At 38.0% G+C, this 19,543-nt stretch overlaps 1 protein-coding gene across 2 annotated transcripts in view; it reads left to right on the forward strand.

The window, feature by feature from the left end:
• LGI1 (leucine rich glioma inactivated 1) overlaps positions 1–18,642 on the forward strand; it is a 31,188-nt gene extending 12,546 nt beyond the window's left edge. Inside the window, exons 1-9 of one of the 2 annotated variants that reach the window (XM_088528774.1) lie at positions 2,625–2,745; positions 5,905–6,354; positions 6,747–6,818; positions 10,939–11,010; positions 11,114–11,185; positions 15,211–15,282; positions 16,629–16,798; positions 17,225–17,389; positions 17,473–18,642. In XM_088528774.1, the coding sequence (XP_088384900.1) occupies positions 6,164–6,354; positions 6,747–6,818; positions 10,939–11,010; positions 11,114–11,185; positions 15,211–15,282; positions 16,629–16,798; positions 17,225–17,389; positions 17,473–18,290 (1,632 nt within the window). In that variant the 5' untranslated portion in view covers positions 2,625–2,745; positions 5,905–6,163 and the 3' untranslated portion in view covers positions 18,291–18,642. Of the gene's footprint in view, positions 1–2,624; positions 2,746–5,904; positions 6,355–6,746; positions 6,819–10,938; positions 11,011–11,113; positions 11,186–15,210; positions 15,283–16,628; positions 16,799–17,224; positions 17,390–17,472 lie in introns of those variants that run through there. The other variant, XM_088528775.1, reaches the window with a different exon arrangement.
• The last annotated feature ends 901 nt before the right edge of the window (positions 18,643–19,543 follow it).

Raw genomic sequence — 19,543 nt, forward strand, 5'->3', positions numbered from 1 at the left:
TGGAAAATGGAAGTTACGAGCTAGGGAAAAGCTGAGGAATCCCAGCTCTAAGGAGTTTATACAGGCACAAGAATGAAAGCAAGAAGAAAAATGGAACTGGAGGGTAGAAAACATAACAGGATCAAGAGGATTTGTGGGGTCTTTCTCATACTGAAGAGGCCTTGGATATGAGGGAGTAATTGAGGTCATGATCATGTCTGACCTGAAGGACGTTTACTGGATTTTTGTATTTTTGTATACACTCTATTCTTTTTCTTGCATAAAATAAAGCTATTGCTATGGCAGTGTGTGGCATGTTATGGCCTGGCCTGGAAGATGATCAGACCAGAATAAGCAAGATATTCCAGCAGAATATTTAAACACATGTAACATTAGCAGTACTGTCAATATCAGCAGTTTACATCCTTCAAAATTTGTGGTATTGATTTAAAAAGCATATAATATAAAAAGATCACATTTTGGATACTTTGTATCTAGCTTCTTAGCTTTTGTGACTCTCATTTACCCAGGAGATGGGACTAAATTGACTCCCTGGTCACTTCCAACCTGAATGATGCTGTGAGCCTTTCAGGAATCACGGGGAGCAGAAATCCTATTGCTTGTAAGTCTCATCTGAGGTAGCTTGTAATATTCCCTATTAAAAACCTGCATTTGAAAATAAGGGTGTCAATCCATCTCTAGTTGTAAAAAAAAAAAAAAATGAAAAGAAAACCCTAAACATGAATGAATTCAGCCTAGCTTCTGTTTGGATGAAACATATTGCACATCTGTTTTTCTGGAGTAATGATAGTTCAGATTACAGTGCATCTCTCCTGACATTGGTTATTGGTCAAACTATTATAACTAATAATAGTATTATTATTAGTATTAGTATTAGTACTATATAATAGTATTAGTATAACTAAACCAGTAAACAGAGCTGCCTGTGCACTTACCCATATTCTGCATCAGCAGATGCAGATCTGCATGACATCTAAGACCTGCTTATCCTTAAAGGTGCATTAGTGGTTATTGATATAACTCAACAGTGAATTGTGAACTGGCTAGTTTTGCAAGGGAGAAGAGGCCACCCTCAGAGGTTTTCTTTCCTTTAAAATTGGCATCAATTACAACAGCAGTTTTCTTAGCCTTTTGACACAGAGATTGGCCTGATTGTTCTGCATTTAATGAAACTCTTGTGGCATAATAAAGAAGGATGTCTGTAATACAGAGCTCTGAGGACAGGGCAAAGTAGGTTAGAAGACCTGTCCAAATAAAAGCTTCTAGGCATCTCTCTGCTAATTCTCAAGCTGTTCTGTTTTATGAACTGTTGTAAAGGCATTCCTAGTTTTATTATATTTCACTTGGAGAAGGCCTCTTCCTGGCACTGGGTCGTGGTGCCAGATCCACCAGAAAGCAGTCTTTTCACAACTATTTAGAATTCAGGACTTAGTTTTGTTTGCTGAAAGTACAGCTTTAGTCTCAGCTGCTTGAAATTTGTCATTTATTGCAGAATTTGTGAAAAGGGCGGCACTCTGAGAATGAGAACTGGGACCTATGAAACATTCGCTGGAGTATCTGATCTCAAAATCCTTCTGCTGTAAATACAGTGTAATGTATCAGTGACAATATTCTGCCTGTTAGAAGACTCCTGAATTTTGGGGGTGTGATTTTGACGATTGTGAATCTGTGTGGTAAAATACTGGCCTTACACAAAGTCCAGCAAGTCCTTTACTCAAGTCCAGCCATCAGTTTCAGTGGATTTTGGATTAGGGTACATATGTGCAGGCAGCTCATATAGAATACAGAAAAGACAACAGAATTTTCCAAAAGCAGGATGATATAAATGACGACTGTAGTAGTATATGTTTCTGCAAAAGGAAACATAATCAGCATGAAACCACAGGAAGCTTATTAGAACTTTGCCATGTGTTGGTAATAAAAACATATTGGACTAATGTGAATATGCAAATATAGGCAGTGGAGCAGAATTAATCCCTAAAAAATGCATTAAATATATTTTAAAATAATTTTTGGATCTATGTCCTGACCTTTTGTGTTTGCTTTCCTCAAATATTTTAGCAAACAGGTTTACTCAGAGCACTATTCATATTTAAACCACATATTCAAGAATATTTGTAAAAAAAAATATTTCCAGTAAATAATAATAATAAATACATATGTTTGCAGTAGAAGCCAAGTTGCAAAAGTTGTGCTGAACCTGGTCAGGAAACCGGAGTAGTACCAGGTGGTGGATTAGATACTACTAAAGACGACTAACTAAAGCATTTTTAACTTTGAGTGTCATGAAACAGTACCAAACTTGATATTAAGTAGTTTATTATCAGAGGTTTTCATCACACAGTTTAGATACCTTTGATGAAATAAGCTGTTTTGTTCCTAGCATGCAGAGAATATATGTGGGGAATAATTATTCATTAAAAATGACTTACTTGTCTCTAGTCAAAATTATAATGGAGAAATATCATAGCATATTAAAAAGTATAAGAAATAATAAAATCTGTTCTGCTTAGTGCAATGCTGAATAATTCTCAGCTGTTTAAGAAGAGGGCAAAAATTACAAAGAAAAGCTTTAAAAAGAAAAAACTGTGACAAGCAGGTTCATGTCTCCAAGAGCTAGACTGGCCTCATTCCATGTTTTTTTGTTTTTGAGGGCTTCTTCTCAGACCTGATTAAGCTAAAAGAAAGCAGCTACAATAAAGGAGGAAAGAAAACAAGGAGCTGGTGGACATTTCTGCCAAATTTGTAAGTAAAGGAAAGCACACACAGCAAATGCAAAAGGCAAAACCTACTGGTAGGAGTTAGCAGTTAAACCTTAAGAGGTTGTAGAGAACAGAGATTACTGCAGTTCTCCGTGTTGCCAGGCTACAGTAGCCACCTAGCAGTAGTGATAGTAGAGCAGAGCACAAAATGAACACAGTGTAATTCAGATTTAGCAGTCATAGCTGAGAAAACTTGAGTTACTTCTAAGGATGATTTGCTTGAAATACAGGCATACGTCTGTATTGATATATCTTGTTCTACCAAAAAGGATCTGATGGCTTTAACTAATTAATATCTCACCAAAGCCAGATTACGACTAATAATAATGAGAGCCAGAAGCACAGCACAAGCTTATCACTGCCCATACTGAAACATGTATGCCTCCATTGCGCTGCAAGGAGAAGCTTTTTCCATTAAATCATCAAAACATGAGAAGCCTATCTAATCCAACAAGCCACAACGCGCCCATCTCCCTGTCAAACCACACTGAGAACAGGGAATTTAATTATGACTTGCACTGTGCCCTATCTAAAGCTGAAACCTAAAATAAAAACAAGCCGGCAAGGCCCCAGAAGCAGGCGCTCAGATGTGGGCACAGCAGGCAATTGCCTGGTCTGTTGAGCCAGAAAGCAAGCGGCGATGGCGTCGGGAAAGGGTGAGCCAAATGTTGCAACGGCTCGAGAGTGCGGATGCCCCTCAAAATCCACAGAGAAATTTGGTTTCTAAACTGTGCCATAGCAAGAGCTAAGATACTGAGCTGGGCACAAAAGGAACCTGAAAAACATAATTTATGCAACTCTCTCTGCAAAATTGTTGTAAATATTCATAACACTTGGAATTTGGGAAAACAGTTGTTTTGACTGGTAATTTGGAATAGGAAACTAACTTTAAAGCAGTTTTCTGCACAGATAAAATTAGAATGGTGTTACTGTTCTGCTGCAGAATGTGCTTTTGTTAAACAAAAACTGCTCCCCTGCAAAGTTTCCAGGAGGTACACAGTGTTACTAGAGTATAAACTAAAAAGAAATGCCTAGGTAATTGATGGTGGATTTCAGTGAATGAGCTTAAAAAAAGAGACATGGGGTTTTACCATCAATGGGAAAATATTGCCATGGCAATGGGTAGCTCTGCCAGAAATAAACAAACAACAACAACGGGCCTGTTCTCTTTCAGCGAAAAAGTTAGAGCATTTGCTGTTCTCACCTCAGCAGAAGTTTGGGCCACACAGCGTCCCGGAGGGGTCAGTTCCCGAGGCAGAAAGGTAACGCAGACGATTTAGGCGAATGCCGCAAAGCCAGCTGCCTTCTCCGTGCTGCCATTACATCATTTCCACAGCAAGGAGTATCCTTTATGCCCCTGGGAAGGGAGCCCCATTTGCTTGGTAATGATTGCAGCGCTTTGGTTACTGTAATGCTGTGCCATTTGCTTATAGAAGGTAGTAGGGCTTTGCATTACAGAAGCTTTGCGGCACTCCTGGCTGGAGCCAGTCCTACTTCGGGAGAGACAGCTGATACAAAAGATTTTCTTGTGAGCAAAAACATGGGCCCACACTTGAATTAATAAAGAGCATTAAAAAATAAAATAAATGGAGGGAGAGAGAGAGAGTGTGCTGAAAGTGAGAGCTGCCCTTTGGGCCCCTGACAGGGGCACGTGGACAGGGCTGTTGCACAAGTGCAGGGGTTGTGTCCCAGCCTGGCCACCTAAAGCTTTGGGCACCCTTCCAGCCATCCTGAGGGTCTTGGATGATGCAGTTCCCACTGTTTGGTGTGAGCTTAGTGGGTCCAGGGTGGCCTCTCTGCACCAGGCTGCGGATTTCAGACACAGCCCAGGTGAGAGACTGCTATCAGTATGGGCCTCCCTGGTGACCATATATTGCATTTTTTACAGTTTTGCAGGCTGCTCTCCCTCTTTGCCATCTCCCACCCAAAATATCTGAAATTCCTCCTAGGCACACCTCTAGGTGCTAGAGCCTTGCTGGCACCCTTTCTGAAGAAGAAAGACACAAATTGTTAAGCTTTCAGTACCATCAGGTTGATGGTAATGCAAATATTATAATTATATAATGCTTTCAGTCTCATTGTGGAAGTATTGAGACCTATTAAAGTTTGCAAATCTCTTCTAATAGGAACCTTCTAATAGAAAAAAAAAACTATTTGGCATTCATTAGTTGTCTTGCCATTCTTTATAATGTAACACTTAGGTGTTGCTTATCTTTTATAGGGTCCTATAAAATATTTAATATAGTTTGCTGTAAAGTCTTCAGGGTGAAGCCTATGTCTTAGGGTGTTTGTGGTGCACCTAGGACTATTCCCAGTTGCAGCCTCCAGGCAGTATTGCAGGCACTCATTACTGCCATCAGGATTTGTCCCTATCCTTTCATTTTTCAAATAAGGTGCATAACTATAACTGTAATATAGCTGGTGTTTAAATAATATTTTCTTTCTTGTGAAATGATCGAACCAGTCTCCAAGCAAATAAATATTGAACTTGTTTTTTTTAAATTAATAATATCCATTCTGAACAGTGCTTGATCCACAAGCCCAGAAAACATGCATCAGACTGTGTTTTTTGTTTAATGTGTTTGTTTGATTATTCTTTGTCTTAAAAATGCAGTTTGAGAGCTATTTTGCATGACAAAATATTTGTTTAGGAATGACAGTTGAAGGCATTCTCTCATACATTGTAATATTTTCCATGTGTGGCAGCTTGTTTTTCTGTGGTACAAATATGTGCAATAAGGTCTAAGGATAAAAATTAATCTAACAGCTTTTGCAGCAATGCTTTTGATGGTTTCCCTCGATTCATTTTCCAGGAGATACCGGCTCTACTTCCTCTGCTGCATGCAATATGTAAAGCACAATTCTCGGAGGTTCGTGAGATTGTAGGGATCCAGTAAAAGACGACTGATTTCTCCCCACACACACACGTATACTCCACCCCACACCCACTCACCCACCCACCAGCAAAACATAATGCTGTACTATTTTTGGTAACAGGGAAAGGGCCTCCCTGTGAAAACAGAAAGCAGTGTATTTCTCAGTTACATCACTTTGCAATCTAATGCTGTGTTGTGCTCGGTGTTTTTGTGGTGATGCAAGTCTTTTTTTTTTTCTTTCTTTTTTTTTTTTTTTTTTTCTTCAGCCGGTTGGATTTTCCCCATCTTACAGCACCTCGCAGGTCTCTTCTCTGAGCAGTACAGTGCCTGAGTGAGTGGAAACATACAGATCAGCTGCAGGTTTCTGTCTACAAAAACAGAGTGAAAGAGAAAGAAAAGGGTTGGGAAAGCAGAGACAAATATTGACCTGGACTTATAGAAAGACATCCAATGGCTGAATAAAGAACCCCCGTTCATGTTTTGGGATATTCTTTCAACTGGCTGGAACGAGAGCAGATCAAAAGAATGGGAAATGCCAGCAGACCCTTTAGAAGAATTGCTTATTTCTTATGCCTTTTATCTGTGCTTTTGCTGACTGAAGGGAAGAAACCAGTGAAGCCAAAATGTCCTGCCTGGTGTACTTGTACCAAAGATAATGCTTTATGTGAAAATGCCAGATCTATTCCTCGCAGCGTTCCGCCTGATGTTATCTCACTGTAAGGGCTGTAAGCATTTGGTTATTTAATTTATGATTTAAAATGAACTCGGATGTGTGGTGTTTTCAGTGCATACTGAGAGATGCTTGCTGCAGGGAGTACCTCCAGCATTCAGAATCATCAGCTAATGTGTTAAAATTGTGCTGCATCCTTGAATTGTGATTTTTACATCTCTTTCATCTGTCTGTCTGTCTGTCTTTGTATGTGCACACATACCATTTTATATCTTTCTCTATACTACATGAAAGCTGTAACATTTTTTTCTTTTTTTCTTTTTTTTTATTTGTAGTACCTAAGTAAATAAATTTCTCTGTGATAACCAAATCAGTATTATAAGCATGAGTATATGAGACTACATTAACGTGAGGTTGTTTTTTTTTCCTTTTTTCCAGATCCTTTGTGAGATCTGCTTTTACTAAAATCCCAGAAGGGAGTTTTTTGCTCACACCATCTCTGCAGCTTCTGTGAGAAATATTTATATATTTTGTTGTTGTTGTGAAATGTAAATGTGTCCATAGATACTATAGAAATGGTCTCAGTATTAATTTTATAAGAAATAGCAAAAGAATGTTCATAGATGACAAAATAGAAGAGTTTTAAGTAATTTGAATGGTAGTGCATGTTTAATTTTTTCAGACTGTAAGTGATTAGTATTTTGCAAGGATATTTGTTGTCAGTGCTATTTTGAATGATTACGTTCTGAAGCTTTCTGTGACAGAACATATGCTATTTTTATTATACTTTAATTAATATTACAGTAGGGATCTGAGCATTGCAACAACTATTCCAGTTTCTTTTCTGCAGTCCTAGGGCCTGATCCCAATCAAATGCTGCCTGTTTGCAACTCTCATCGACTACAACCTCAGAACCTCTCAGGTCAGGTCCTTAATTTCAGTGGGACAGGTCCTGCAGTCCTTTTTAATGTAAAATTGCCATTGACTTCTGTGGAAGTTTAGTCTCAAGTTTTGTCTGGATAGGTTCTGCATTTGACCCTATTTGTTTTCTCATGCTCTTAGAAAATATACAAAAGTAAAGATTTTAATTCAACAATAATTTTAAGCAATTATTTCAGAATCAAATATTGCAAGCAGAGAATATTTTTGCATGTTTAGATATTAGATTCATTTTTATATCAGATTTTTTCCGATTCGCAGGCTTTCTAGAAATGTGGCATACGATTATATAATTGCTAGCTATACAAAGGTAGAGGGGGTGTAACCTGAACTGTTTATAGTGGATGTGCTACCAGGCTGGAACACATCCAGGATCGTCTCAGAAATCTGGCAAGAAAGACTCCTGGATATGATCAAAATCAAAATCAGACATCTGTCCCAGACTGACTTCACATGCACCCTCGATTTGGTCAGAAGCGTAACGTTGCTATAGGAGCCCTAGGGCTGTCGCATTAAACTGTTGGTGCACTGGTAGCTGAAGCCCTGACCCTAGCTGTACTCTGCTACCTCAAGTGGAGCCGGTAAGGAGGTGCAGACATACTGTGCGATTTTGGATACAGGGCAAATAGGTAGATGTAGTTACTATGGAAACCTAAATGCTTTTCTATTGTGCTTTATTCCTAAGATTTTCCCAGGTAGTCAGAGACCGCAGAAAGGACATTTCTCACATAATTCATAATTCCTGCAATTCTTCTTTCAAATGAAAGAAAAAACAAAAACAAAAGCAAACAAACAAGCAAAAAAAAAAAAACATGGCAGCATTTGTACTGTGCTTGTATCTGAAAAGAGTGAGTAGGACATCATAACCATTGCTCTTGGCTACGAGTTGCCTCCTACACTTGGCAAGCCCACTGCTGGGGAAGGCAGTATTGGGTAGGGTGGAGTAGAACAGACACATTCTTGTTATTTTGAGTTTATCTATGCCCAGGACAGTGGGGTCTTGGTCTGTGACAACAGCTTTGGCATTTTGGTAATAGCAATTACTTGCATGATGTGCCATTCACTTCACTGAGCTGCATGTTCTGAGCTGCTGCAAATATAATGCTGCAGCAAAAGCTCCAACCCCATAAGAGCAGGCTTTGCTCCATGATGAGCTTTCAAGAGCGATATGTTAAAATGGTCCAAACAATCCACAGATTACTTACTTCTGCTATCTAAAAATATTGCTGAATACTGTTCCAGATATATTTCTAACATGGTAGCTGAGCTGCTTGCTATCTTTGTAAAGTGTCAGGCTGCAGATCTGAGACAAATAAACCCTCTTTAAATATGGCACATAGAAGCAGGATGGTATCTGTGGGACCAACACTCCAGTTTGTAAGCAGGAAAGAAAAAACTCCAGATTTCGAGGAAGACAGAGTAAGCAAAATAAGAATATGTATGCAAAACTCAGGATAATTAGAAATGATACTAAATTTTAACTTGGCATGGTTATAACTATATTGGTAGGTTTAATTTAGCCAGTAGCAAGATTTAGCAGCCTATCCATATTTTTTATGTAATAGACTCCAGCATTTTTAAGGTCCAAATGTTAACTTGATATTTCCAGTATGCGAGATGCATATTTCTGAGTGTGAATTATATCTGCTGCTATTACTATTTCCTGTGATTTTTCCTGTAGTGGTGGCAATGCTCTGCAGAGAAATCATGATGCCGTTGTGCGAAACACTATTCACAAGTCCCTTTTCAGTCCGTCTAGGAGAGTAGCGCAGAGCTAGGACAGGAGAGCCCTCCTTTGAGGGATGGTACGTTCTGTGCTCTTCGTGTGGCAGTAAAAATAAGAACGACCTACACAGATACAGTGAAGTGCCAAGCAGCAGCGTTTGTGAAATGCAGAAAAATCTCCCTGCCTTCCTCTCTAGCCCGTGTAACTCTGTGTATCACACAGTGAGCTGAGGGGGCCCTTGTAAACCAGCGATCTGAAAACGCTGAAGACTGGGGTGTAATCGGCACTGGGAGTTGTACCTGCCAGCAGCACGTGGCTCCCGCTAAGCAGTGCAGCCCCTAGCTGCAGAGCAGCCTCTCAAACCTCTATCCCAACACAGAAGTAACCAGTTGGTGCCTCACAGATGGAGCAAAGTGGGCCTTTGAGGTCACCAAGTGGGAGAAAAGCCACCCTGTGCGTCAAATAAATGTGACAGAGCCATCAGAGCAAGGGGGGAGGGTGCGGTGGGAGGCAAATGAGCTCACTAAGTGCAAGACCTGTGCTATAAGCCTGATGATCTCCGAAACTATTATACTATTTAAATTACCATGCTATTTAAAGAGCCACTACCCTATTCTTGAAAACTGCTAGGAGATTAGAGTGCAGAAAAATAAAAATTACCCAGCAAAACCTCAGCAGAAAAGTAAAAAAAAAAAAATTGCAGGTAGCAGATTTACTAAATGGGTCTTGTGGTTGAGAGTTTTTGTAGAAATACTTATTTTTTTCTGAGAAAGAGAGATACTTTTGTTTCTGACAAGGAGGAAGACTTTCTTATTTGTATCCTTTTTGTAAAGATATAGGATATCTTGTAATGATACAGGATATAAAGATATATTTTGCATTTTAAATGCAAAAAGCACAGTTTGCAATAGAAATAAAATAGAAAATAAACCAAATGGAATTTTATTGTATTAAAAATTTGCATTTTTAATGCAAACTTTAACAGAAGAGGTTAACTCATTAAGTGTATTAATTCATACTTTGAAATCTTGAATTCCTGCATGCCTGAGGACATTGTAGCTTAAGTCCATGTATCTGTCAGGCCCAACTGAATAAAATATACATGTGCATCTGTTGTTCCAGTGGAGAAAGAAAAGTTCGCCTTGTTTGATAATGCCTTGTCATATTAAAGGTGTGGCAGGCCAGAGCTGAATTAAAATGGACAAATGCAAACATGGCTGAATCTAAGTAAAGCTGGAAAAATCCATGGTGGTCCATTTTAATGATTACAAGATTACATAAAATTAAGCATGTTGCTGGTATTTTTACAGCTAGACAGATGAAAAATATATGTGCACACTAAGCCATCTCCAGTAGGTAAAGTATGGTTTTAAAAATATAGGTGATATGAACACTGACTAAATTAAAAGGATGTTACGAGATTTTCCATTTTTTCTGAGTGATTTCTCAGTACCCTCAGGCCATGTAAGCTCACAAGCATAACTCCTAAGTTAAAGGTTTATCCTACCTGCCAGCTATACAAATTCAACCTGATGTCTGGCTAACAAGCTGGATACTTGCCCTGTATTGTCGTCAAATGTAAGTGGTCTTCAGCACAGTTTAGGCTTCTCTGGCACTTGAACATTTCATTGTCATCCAGGTATGTCTTCACAGACTCTTGTGCTATCAGGCTGTTTTAAAGGCACGATAACCCCACATTTATATCCCACAGAAGTCAATGGAATTTTATCAGGTGGCCCCAGGTGTCAAAGCAACGATTTGTTGGGTCCTTAGGAAATCTTCCACTCGCAGCACACTAAAGGTGCAATACATCAACAGTGTGTTGCAGCCTTATCATCCTGTTGTGCTTACAGAGACAAAACTATAAAACCAGTCAATATAAGGTTGGCCCACACTGGCTTGCTGCACCATTTTCTAAAGATGCTGATAACTTAATGGTGTTTTGTTTTGCATCTCTTTACGCAGGTTGTTTACATCAAACACATTTGATGTTATTAGTGATGATGCTTTCATCGGCCTTCCTCATCTAGAATATTTGTGAGTGGACAAAATGATATTTCCTGGCATTGTTGAGTAGAGTGGGTGGGCTTCCAAGTTCCAGGCACTGCTTTGACCAGAATGACTTTACGACCCATTACAGGTTCATAGAGAACAACAGCATTAAGTCAATTTCAAGAAATACTTTCAGAGGACTGAAATCTTTAATTCACCTGTAAGTAAAAGTGGTTGAATATATTACTCAGTATATTTAATATAGCAACTGAACGACTGTGCTGTTTAATTTAGCATTTTGATGTGTCACTATTTACATTTGTTTAAGTAGTACTAATATTAATTTAATTTGACTGTTAATCTCTGTGTTTCCACCAAAGAGTTCCAAACTGTGGTACATATAGAGGATGGTTCCCAAACAGCTTGCAAGCAGCGTGTGGCAATAGCTCCCTGCCTCTCTGCTCAGAGCAGGAGGAGCAGAATGAAAACAGAATGGGTCAGGGAGCTGGCACCAGGGAGGTCAGACAGGAGAGCTGGGGAATGGGTCTGAGTCCCTGTTTGGGACTTGGTGAGGAAAGATGTGAGAGCTGAGGGGTTGAAGCCTGTCTCTTTGCAGGCACGTCGTAGTCTAGTGTGAATCTGGGAGCACATTATTTCTACTGTTGGAACCAGCTACTACCTTCCGTAGCTGTGTCCACCTCAACCACTGCCCATACCCACAAACTCTGACTCAGTCAGATTTGAAAACACCTATGCTTAGCGATTTTAAAAATGGGAGTTGCACCAATGTGCAGTTCGAGGCGACTTATCGACCCAGTTCTTCCACTTTGCTTTGTGGCAAAATCAGCCGCTAGACTTCAGCAGGATGATCCTCAGAGCCCCGCACAGCAGGGCCAGCACCAGGGCCTGCTTTGCGTTCCCCGTGCAGCCGCGCAGCTCTTCAGCTCTGCCAAAACACGGCCAGGGCCTCGTCCTCGGCCATGCCACGGGCCTCTCGCAGCAGCAGCAGCAGCAGCGCTGAGGCTACACTAGCCACAGGAGCACTCTGTGCTAAGGTGCCTGTTAGAAACAACACTTCCCACGTGCAGGTTAGCAGAGGTATCTCCCCGCTGTGCTTGGTGGGTGAAATGCACACAGGCAATGAATACCTGTAACATTTGTCTGCAGATGCAAGAGTCACATCCTTAACGTTTGATCTCACAAGGGAGTTTTTAAACAGGGTTCTGTCTCTGTGTTATGTCAAGTTTATGTCTCAACAATTTTATTTTAACAGTGCTAAATTTATTAAAAATACAGTATACACTCTAAAAAGCATTAAAAATACAAAAATACTGTAAGAGAGGAAGGCTAAGTTATATAATGCACTTCCTATACATAGGCTAACCCATTTGGGGTGTGCTTGACGTGGATTTATACCCATCTCTGAGCATTTGCATTCATAAGCATATATCTTGGGGTATTTGTCATAGGCAGAGGAGTGGATCCTGACCTTTTTTCTTTAACATAATAACCTCCAAGAGGGGTTGAAACAGGATCGTTTGGCTTTTTCTTTAATGAATCTAGATTTAGAAGACAGCATGTGTTCAACTTTAAATAATTAATGCATAAGTATAATAGCTTAACTACAACTCACCAAATCCTGCAGCACATAGTAATTGTACCATAAAATGCTTTATTGTTCCCTCTTTGGTCAGAATAGACTAGACTCTAAACTGGCTGAACGAGGAGTTTACTGTGACTACTCACATATTTGAGGTCACTTGTAGAAAACCTCTAGGGCTGGCAAAAGGGAAAGAAGGAAAAGATATATAAACTGGTTGTGCACATCCTATAAAAATCCACATTATAGTTTAGGTATAATTATATTATAGGCATAATTAGAGTATTGTTAGAAAAGGGAAAGAGATTGGTAAGACTGGTAACTGGGACCTTATATACAAAATATCTATGTACATGAATAGCTTTATATTCACAAAAGGTTCGAGTACATTATTTATTATATCCATTTATTTATTTAGTAGCTGTTACTGCCAGCAAGCAAATTGCTTTTCTGATACAGAGGAAGACACAGTTCCTTCTCCACTGAGCATACAGTCCAAGAGTAACATCTTGCCTTGACTGCTGTGTTGGTTTCTGGGGATGCTTCAACAGTTTCATAAGAGAAAACATATGCAAAAGATAGAATCACATTTGAGAAGCCGTTATGGTTTGCATGTGGTTGCACACACATTTTGGGGAGATTTATGGATCATGGTGCTGTTGCACATGAAGTGCTATTCATGAGGATGATGAGAATTTTTCAGACAAAATAACTGAAAAAGCAGGTCCATAAACAACAGACTGTGACTAGATAATCTCTTTGCAGAACTGCTCCCCACCCTTTGGGACAGATTGTACATACAAATTAAGAATAACCATTCGGCCTCCTGAGGCGTTTCTCATTTGAGAAACAGGAGAGTACTTTTGAGCCATTAAAATACGTTTGAAAGAGCCGTAGTAAATAAGAATAATAATAGCTCCCATAAAGTTACAGGAGAATATGAACTTTGTTCTATTTAATCTGTTCACTTCCATCTCGCAACATGACTTTTGCAATGAAGTGAACTATCCAAACATTTGTAGTTTTATTATGCAGTTAATTTTAATAATTACATTGTGCCATTGTGAAGTAGAGCCATTTCGTATTTATTGTTATTTTACACAATTCATCTGCTGTTTAGATTAAAGAAAAAAAAACAATTTCTATATATATGTTTCAGAGTTTCAAAACATGCGTCCATAACTGCATGCTTGACTCAGGCTTTGCTCTTATCAACCAAATACCATGCAGATCACCATGTATGTAGCTTTTTACATGGAATACAAAACAAAAAGGTTTAATCCAAAAATTGGCATATGTATAAACTTTGCATAAGTTTTTCTTTCAACCAGATTCCTGTAGCATTGGTGAACCATTGGCACTTCCAAGTCTATCATCCCTTTCAGTTTGATATAAAGCAGGTCATAAGGAATATAAGAATACATACTGAGCTGAACTTGTGCTTGCAAGTCTACTTAGCTTTGTTCACATGAGTTTAGCTGACATTTAGAGAATTGTTCTTGTGTGTAAAAAGAAGAATAAGTGAAGCACATGATACATACACCAAGCAATGTTGCAATCAGATATACATAGACAGCAGTAAAGTAAGAATAGAATAATGGAATCCCAAATTAATTATTCTGGATAAGGCAAAGACTACTCGCTGGCTTCAGTAAGTCTGCACCCGTTCTTGAATTAAGTATATACCTAAGTAGCTTTACTTATGTAGAGAAATTGTAGTTAAGTCCTTTTTGTGTTTACAACTAAAAATGGAAGAGTTTCTTACTAGCTAAGTGGGATCTTGCATGAGAAGGGTTTCTTCCCATTTTCATTTCTTCTCATCAGTAATAAATAATTTTGTTAATCAAAGGAGTCCTAATCTGTACCCTGTAAAATTATTCTCTACGTGCCATGTCCTCAGTGACATGTAGAAGAACCCAGGATCTTTGGTGAACCTACATAGACATTCCTAAATGAAATTTAATACCATCTTTGTTAAAAGCCTGCTTACATGTCATTCATGCTCTTACTAGCTGAAATATTTGTTGAATTTAAGATTGTTTTCCTAACTTTTAAAAATAAGGAATTAAGAACTGTTTTTGCTGGTTATACACACACACACGTGCACATTCTAGCAAAGAAGTTCATGCTGATCAGCAATTTCTTGTCTGTTACTGCAAATTTGCAAAAACTTAGGCTAAAAATCCTAATTTCGATAGAATGAAACACAGTATTTAGATTTTGCTTCCAGCAGAGAGAAAAGCAAGCAGAAGGTTGCCATAATACAAATGCGACTCATTGGTACCTCATACAGAAAGCTTTAGTAGATCCAGTCATGACTAATTGTTTTAAAATAATGGTGTTGGCAAAACACCAGAGGTGATTGCACTTTTTACCCCACTAAATGAAATACTGTAAATGCCGTAAGGCTGCTGAAGAGTCACGAAAGCAGGAGGAGGCCTTATATTTTAGTGGATGAAAGAGTCACAAAGTAAATGAGCTATTCTTGAAAGCAGTCTTCTAGAACTAAGTGCGGGAGAGTATTAGGGCTCTTTACCTTACAAAAAATCAAAACAAAAAAAGAAACCCAAAAAACTCAATTTGCACCTCACATAAATGTGTAATTTGATGAGCTAACACTGATACTGAAGTATCTTCTTTTACAGGAGTCTTGCAAATAACAATCTCCAAACACTTCCAAAAGACATCTTCAAAGGCTTGGATTCTTTAACAAATGTGTAAGAAATCATCAATTTCTTATTAACAAACACTAGTTGGAAAAGATGCTATTCCCTTTTCATGACTGGAAAATACTGCAAAATATTTTGACGTGGTATTTTTGTTAATCCTCAGTTCTTAAATTGTTAATTATACCAAAAAATACAAATAGATATTTTTAGATAATTATTCAAGTCAATTACCTGTAGTAGAACCTCCTTATTGTTGAATAGTGATTATAGAAGCAAATATAGACTTGATTTTTGTGCAATGTTGTTGATCATTTGTTTTATCTTGTAATATTTCACTAATTACAAAGATAAGTAATATTATTAATGATTATATAAAAAAGAGATTTGCGTGTTTGTTAAGACATAATAAAAAGAAAGAAACATCTGTGAGAATGCATGAGAGAGCATGATATGAAGTGTGGGGGTATGACATTTCATGGAAACAACATTTCTGATGAAGACACATATTTCTGGGAAGGTTATCTTTTATCACAAAACTTTAAATGTCTTAATTAATTAAGTTCCATATCTAAATCTAATTGCAACTATCCCAAAGCATCAGTTTGGTTTAACATATAACTTAAATATGAATAAAAAATATAAAATGTAGCTAAACCCTTTAGTTGCTTCACTGAAATATGGTCTGTTTACAGTGTACTGTTTTCCGGTCCCTGCGGTGCGGGGTGGTGGGTGCAGGACACCCGCTCTGCTCCCTGCATGAGCACGGTGGGCTGAATTTGCAGCGTGGAGCTGCGGGGGCCCACGGCCTGTGCCCGTGGACTGTGCTTGGCATGACTGATCCCAGGCAGCTGGTCGCGCCCTCGGCTCCTGGCGCTTCCCATCCCTGTACAAGCTTTCTGAAACGTGACAAAAGACAACTGTAAATACTTTACAGCTCTCCTTTTCACTGTGTCTCCTAAAACCCTAAGCAATGTCTACTAAAGGATAAACATTGTCTGACTGGCTGACAATTTACATTAATTGTTATTTTCTTATCTGCACTAACTTTACTAAGAAAAGCTAATTCAAAAGAAATGACCTCCCTAAATATGCAGCAATCAGTTTGCTAGGACTTTGTATACCTGTGAACAGAAATATTCTAGTGATTATCAAATCAAGTTCTCTTTGATTTCCTTAAGGGAATAAAATCTGTTTAGGTTCTGGTATGTAGATTTGAGTGACTATAGGAACTCTAATGGGTCAGGGCAAATTAAATTGAGTAAGCATCAATTTAGAGAAAGCAAGAGGGTGCATATTTAACAAAAGTCCAGTTTGTTGTTGTCCTGCCAGGAGAAATACAGCAGCTAACTCATTATTTTCAATGCATGATTTTATTTATGTATTTATTTATTTAGTGATCTTAGAGGAAACGCGTTTAATTGTGACTGCAAACTGAAGTGGTTAGTGGAGTGGCTGGGTAGCACCAATGCAACAGTTGAAGACATTTACTGTGAAAGCCCACCAGAATATAAGAAGCGCAAAATCAATACCCTCTCTCCAAAAGAATTTGATTGCATTATTACAGGTAATGTGCTGCAAATTATTTAATCCTGTTAAATTAAAAGCAAAGCTATCTATTCTTTTTTAATGTAGGGTCCATTTTTGCAATAAGGCAAAGGTCTATCAGATACACCTTTTACTAAAATCAGTATGAATTCTGTGTGAGTGTAAGTCTAGCATGCAAAAGATTTGGGAGTGGGGTCTTAACTGCTTTTACTTAGTCTTAATATGCTATACAAGCTTTTGAAGAAGTGGAACATAAAAGAGTGCCTCTCTTAACTGAGCAAAATGAAAAAGAGGTTGAAGTGCTGCAGTATCAATAGGAAGAAATGACTAGGGATTAGCTAATGTGATTTATAATGGCTTGATATCTGTTAAGAAGGTGCTGTCTCAGTAGCAGGGAAAGTATCTGTGCAATTATCATGTGTTGTATGTGTGTACAATTTTGCAGAATTTGAAGTTTATCAGTCCCTGCCATATCAATCTCTGTCAGTGGACACTTTCTCATACATGAATGATGAGCATGTGGTTATTGCGCAGCCTTTTACTGGAAAATGCATTTTTCTTGAATGGGACCACGTAGAAGTGATGTTCAGGAACTATGACAACATTACAGGTATGAACAGTGCTTGCCAAATAACGTCAAGATATGGGTCCAGAAAGGGGTGCTAACCATGTCTTCTATTTTTCTCTCTATAGGTACTTCAACTGTTGTGTGTAAACCTATAGTTATTGAGAGTCAGCTGTATGTCATTGTCGCACAGCTGTTTGGAGGCTCCCACATATATAAAAGAGATATTTTTGCTAATAAGTTTATAAAAATTCAAGATATTGAAATCCTTAAAATCCGAAAACCCAATGACATTGAAACTTTCAGGATTGCTGAAGACTGGTATTTTGTTGTTGCAGACAGTTCAAAAGCTGGTTTCACCACTGTTTACAAATGGAATGGGAATGGATTTTATTCCCATCAGTCTCTGCATGCCTGGTACAGAGATACTGATGTGGAGTATCTTGAAATATCCGGCAAACCACATTTAATTCTGTCCAGTAGTTCCCAAAGACCTGTAATATATCAATGGAACAAAGCAACAAATGAATTTGTTAAGCGTTTTGATATCCAAGATATGGAAGATGCATATGCAGTGAAACATTTCAAAGTGAAAGAGGATGTGTACATTTGCTTAACAAGATTTATTGGGGACTCTAAAGTAATGAAATGGGGTGGTTCAGCATTCCTGGATTTACAAAGGATGCCATCCCGAGGGTCAATGGTATTCCAACCGCTTCAGATAAGTAATTATCAATATGCCATTCTTGGAAGTGATTATTCTTTCACTCAAGTCTATTATTGGGATGCTGAAAAAGCAAAATTTATGAAGTTTCAAGAATTAAACATACAGGCACCAAGATCTTTCATACATGTCTCCATCGATAAACGAGATTTTCTCTTTGCTTCAAGTTTTAAGGGAACTACATTGATTTATAAACATGTCATAGTTGACTTAAGCGCATGACACTCATAATTCTGAGATTACATCAGACTTTCTACCTAAGTGGACAAAATGAACTAAATGCATGATGACTCTCTTATCTTACTTCCAAATGAATGCCTTTAAAAAGTTGAGATTGCTAGAACAAAGTATTACTAGTATCTTCATCTTTAATTGTCAAGTCTAGTAGTGTTGGAAGTTGCATTTTTTAACAAAAAGAAATTAACTGTTCTTTGCATCCACAATATGTAAATATGTGTGCAACTGCATCTGTTGCTATGAAAAATATTAAGATGTACTTTTCCATTTATTTATTCACCTGTTTGAAACAACTGCCAAATAAAATGTTTACATTTTGTGTCTTTCACATTCCAAATATTATTTGCAGATGATACTTTTCATTTGTGTATATATTATACACATATAAAGTAAACCCAAGCAGGCATATTGCAGTGTTGTGCTGCATGGAAGAAGCACAATATTGAAGAACAGATTGTTTTTGCATTTAATCAGAAGTGCTTAAAAAACAAAGAAAAAAAGAAAAAGAAACACAGCATTTAACCCCAGTTCTATAAGCAATCACCTGAACAGATCCTCAAATTTACGTGGTGCTTCACTGCTTTAAGCAGGACACTAGCCAGTAGAAGGGTTCAGTTATATAGATCTCCTTAGAGGATGGGGCTATGTATTGTGTGTAGTTGGAAGTGATTGGTTTTGTTTTGTATTTTTTAATTTATGAAGGAATTAACAGAATAAATGCTGATATAAAGGCCTTTCTCCACCTCAGGCTGAAGGAGCACAAACCAAATGTCTGGTATGACATTTGGGCCATCACTGTGCTAAAAGCTAGAAACATAGCTTATTTCAGCTAGCATAATTTCTATATCTGAACCATTCCACACAACTTGCATGAATTCTTTGTATTGCGATCAAGCCTGTCCACTGCAAGTGCAATTATTTAATCTTCAGTGAATTTTTCCATTCTTATGAATGAGGCTGCTGAAAGTGAAGTAATTTTTTCCACTGTCCTGCAATGATGTTCAGTGACATACTTTTGAATAGAATAGAAATTCGGGGAATTTTGAATGTGGCAGGACAAATTCAGCTGCTGTAGCATATGTAACTCTTAGGAAGGTACCTATTGCTGTTAAATTACAGCAGTTCTGAATTTGGCATGAAAATATATTAAAAACTCAAAGTTGAAATTGTCTTTTTCATACATATATATATACATATACATATATATATATATATATCTCTAGTGCATCAGTCGTGAG

Source organism: Tinamus guttatus, unplaced genomic scaffold (genome assembly GCF_059628265.1).
Source record: "Tinamus guttatus ecotype Peru unplaced genomic scaffold, ASM5962826v1 Tinamus_guttatus_pri_ptg000314l, whole genome shotgun sequence".
Classification (NCBI taxonomy): Eukaryota; Metazoa; Chordata; class Aves; order Tinamiformes; family Tinamidae; genus Tinamus; species Tinamus guttatus.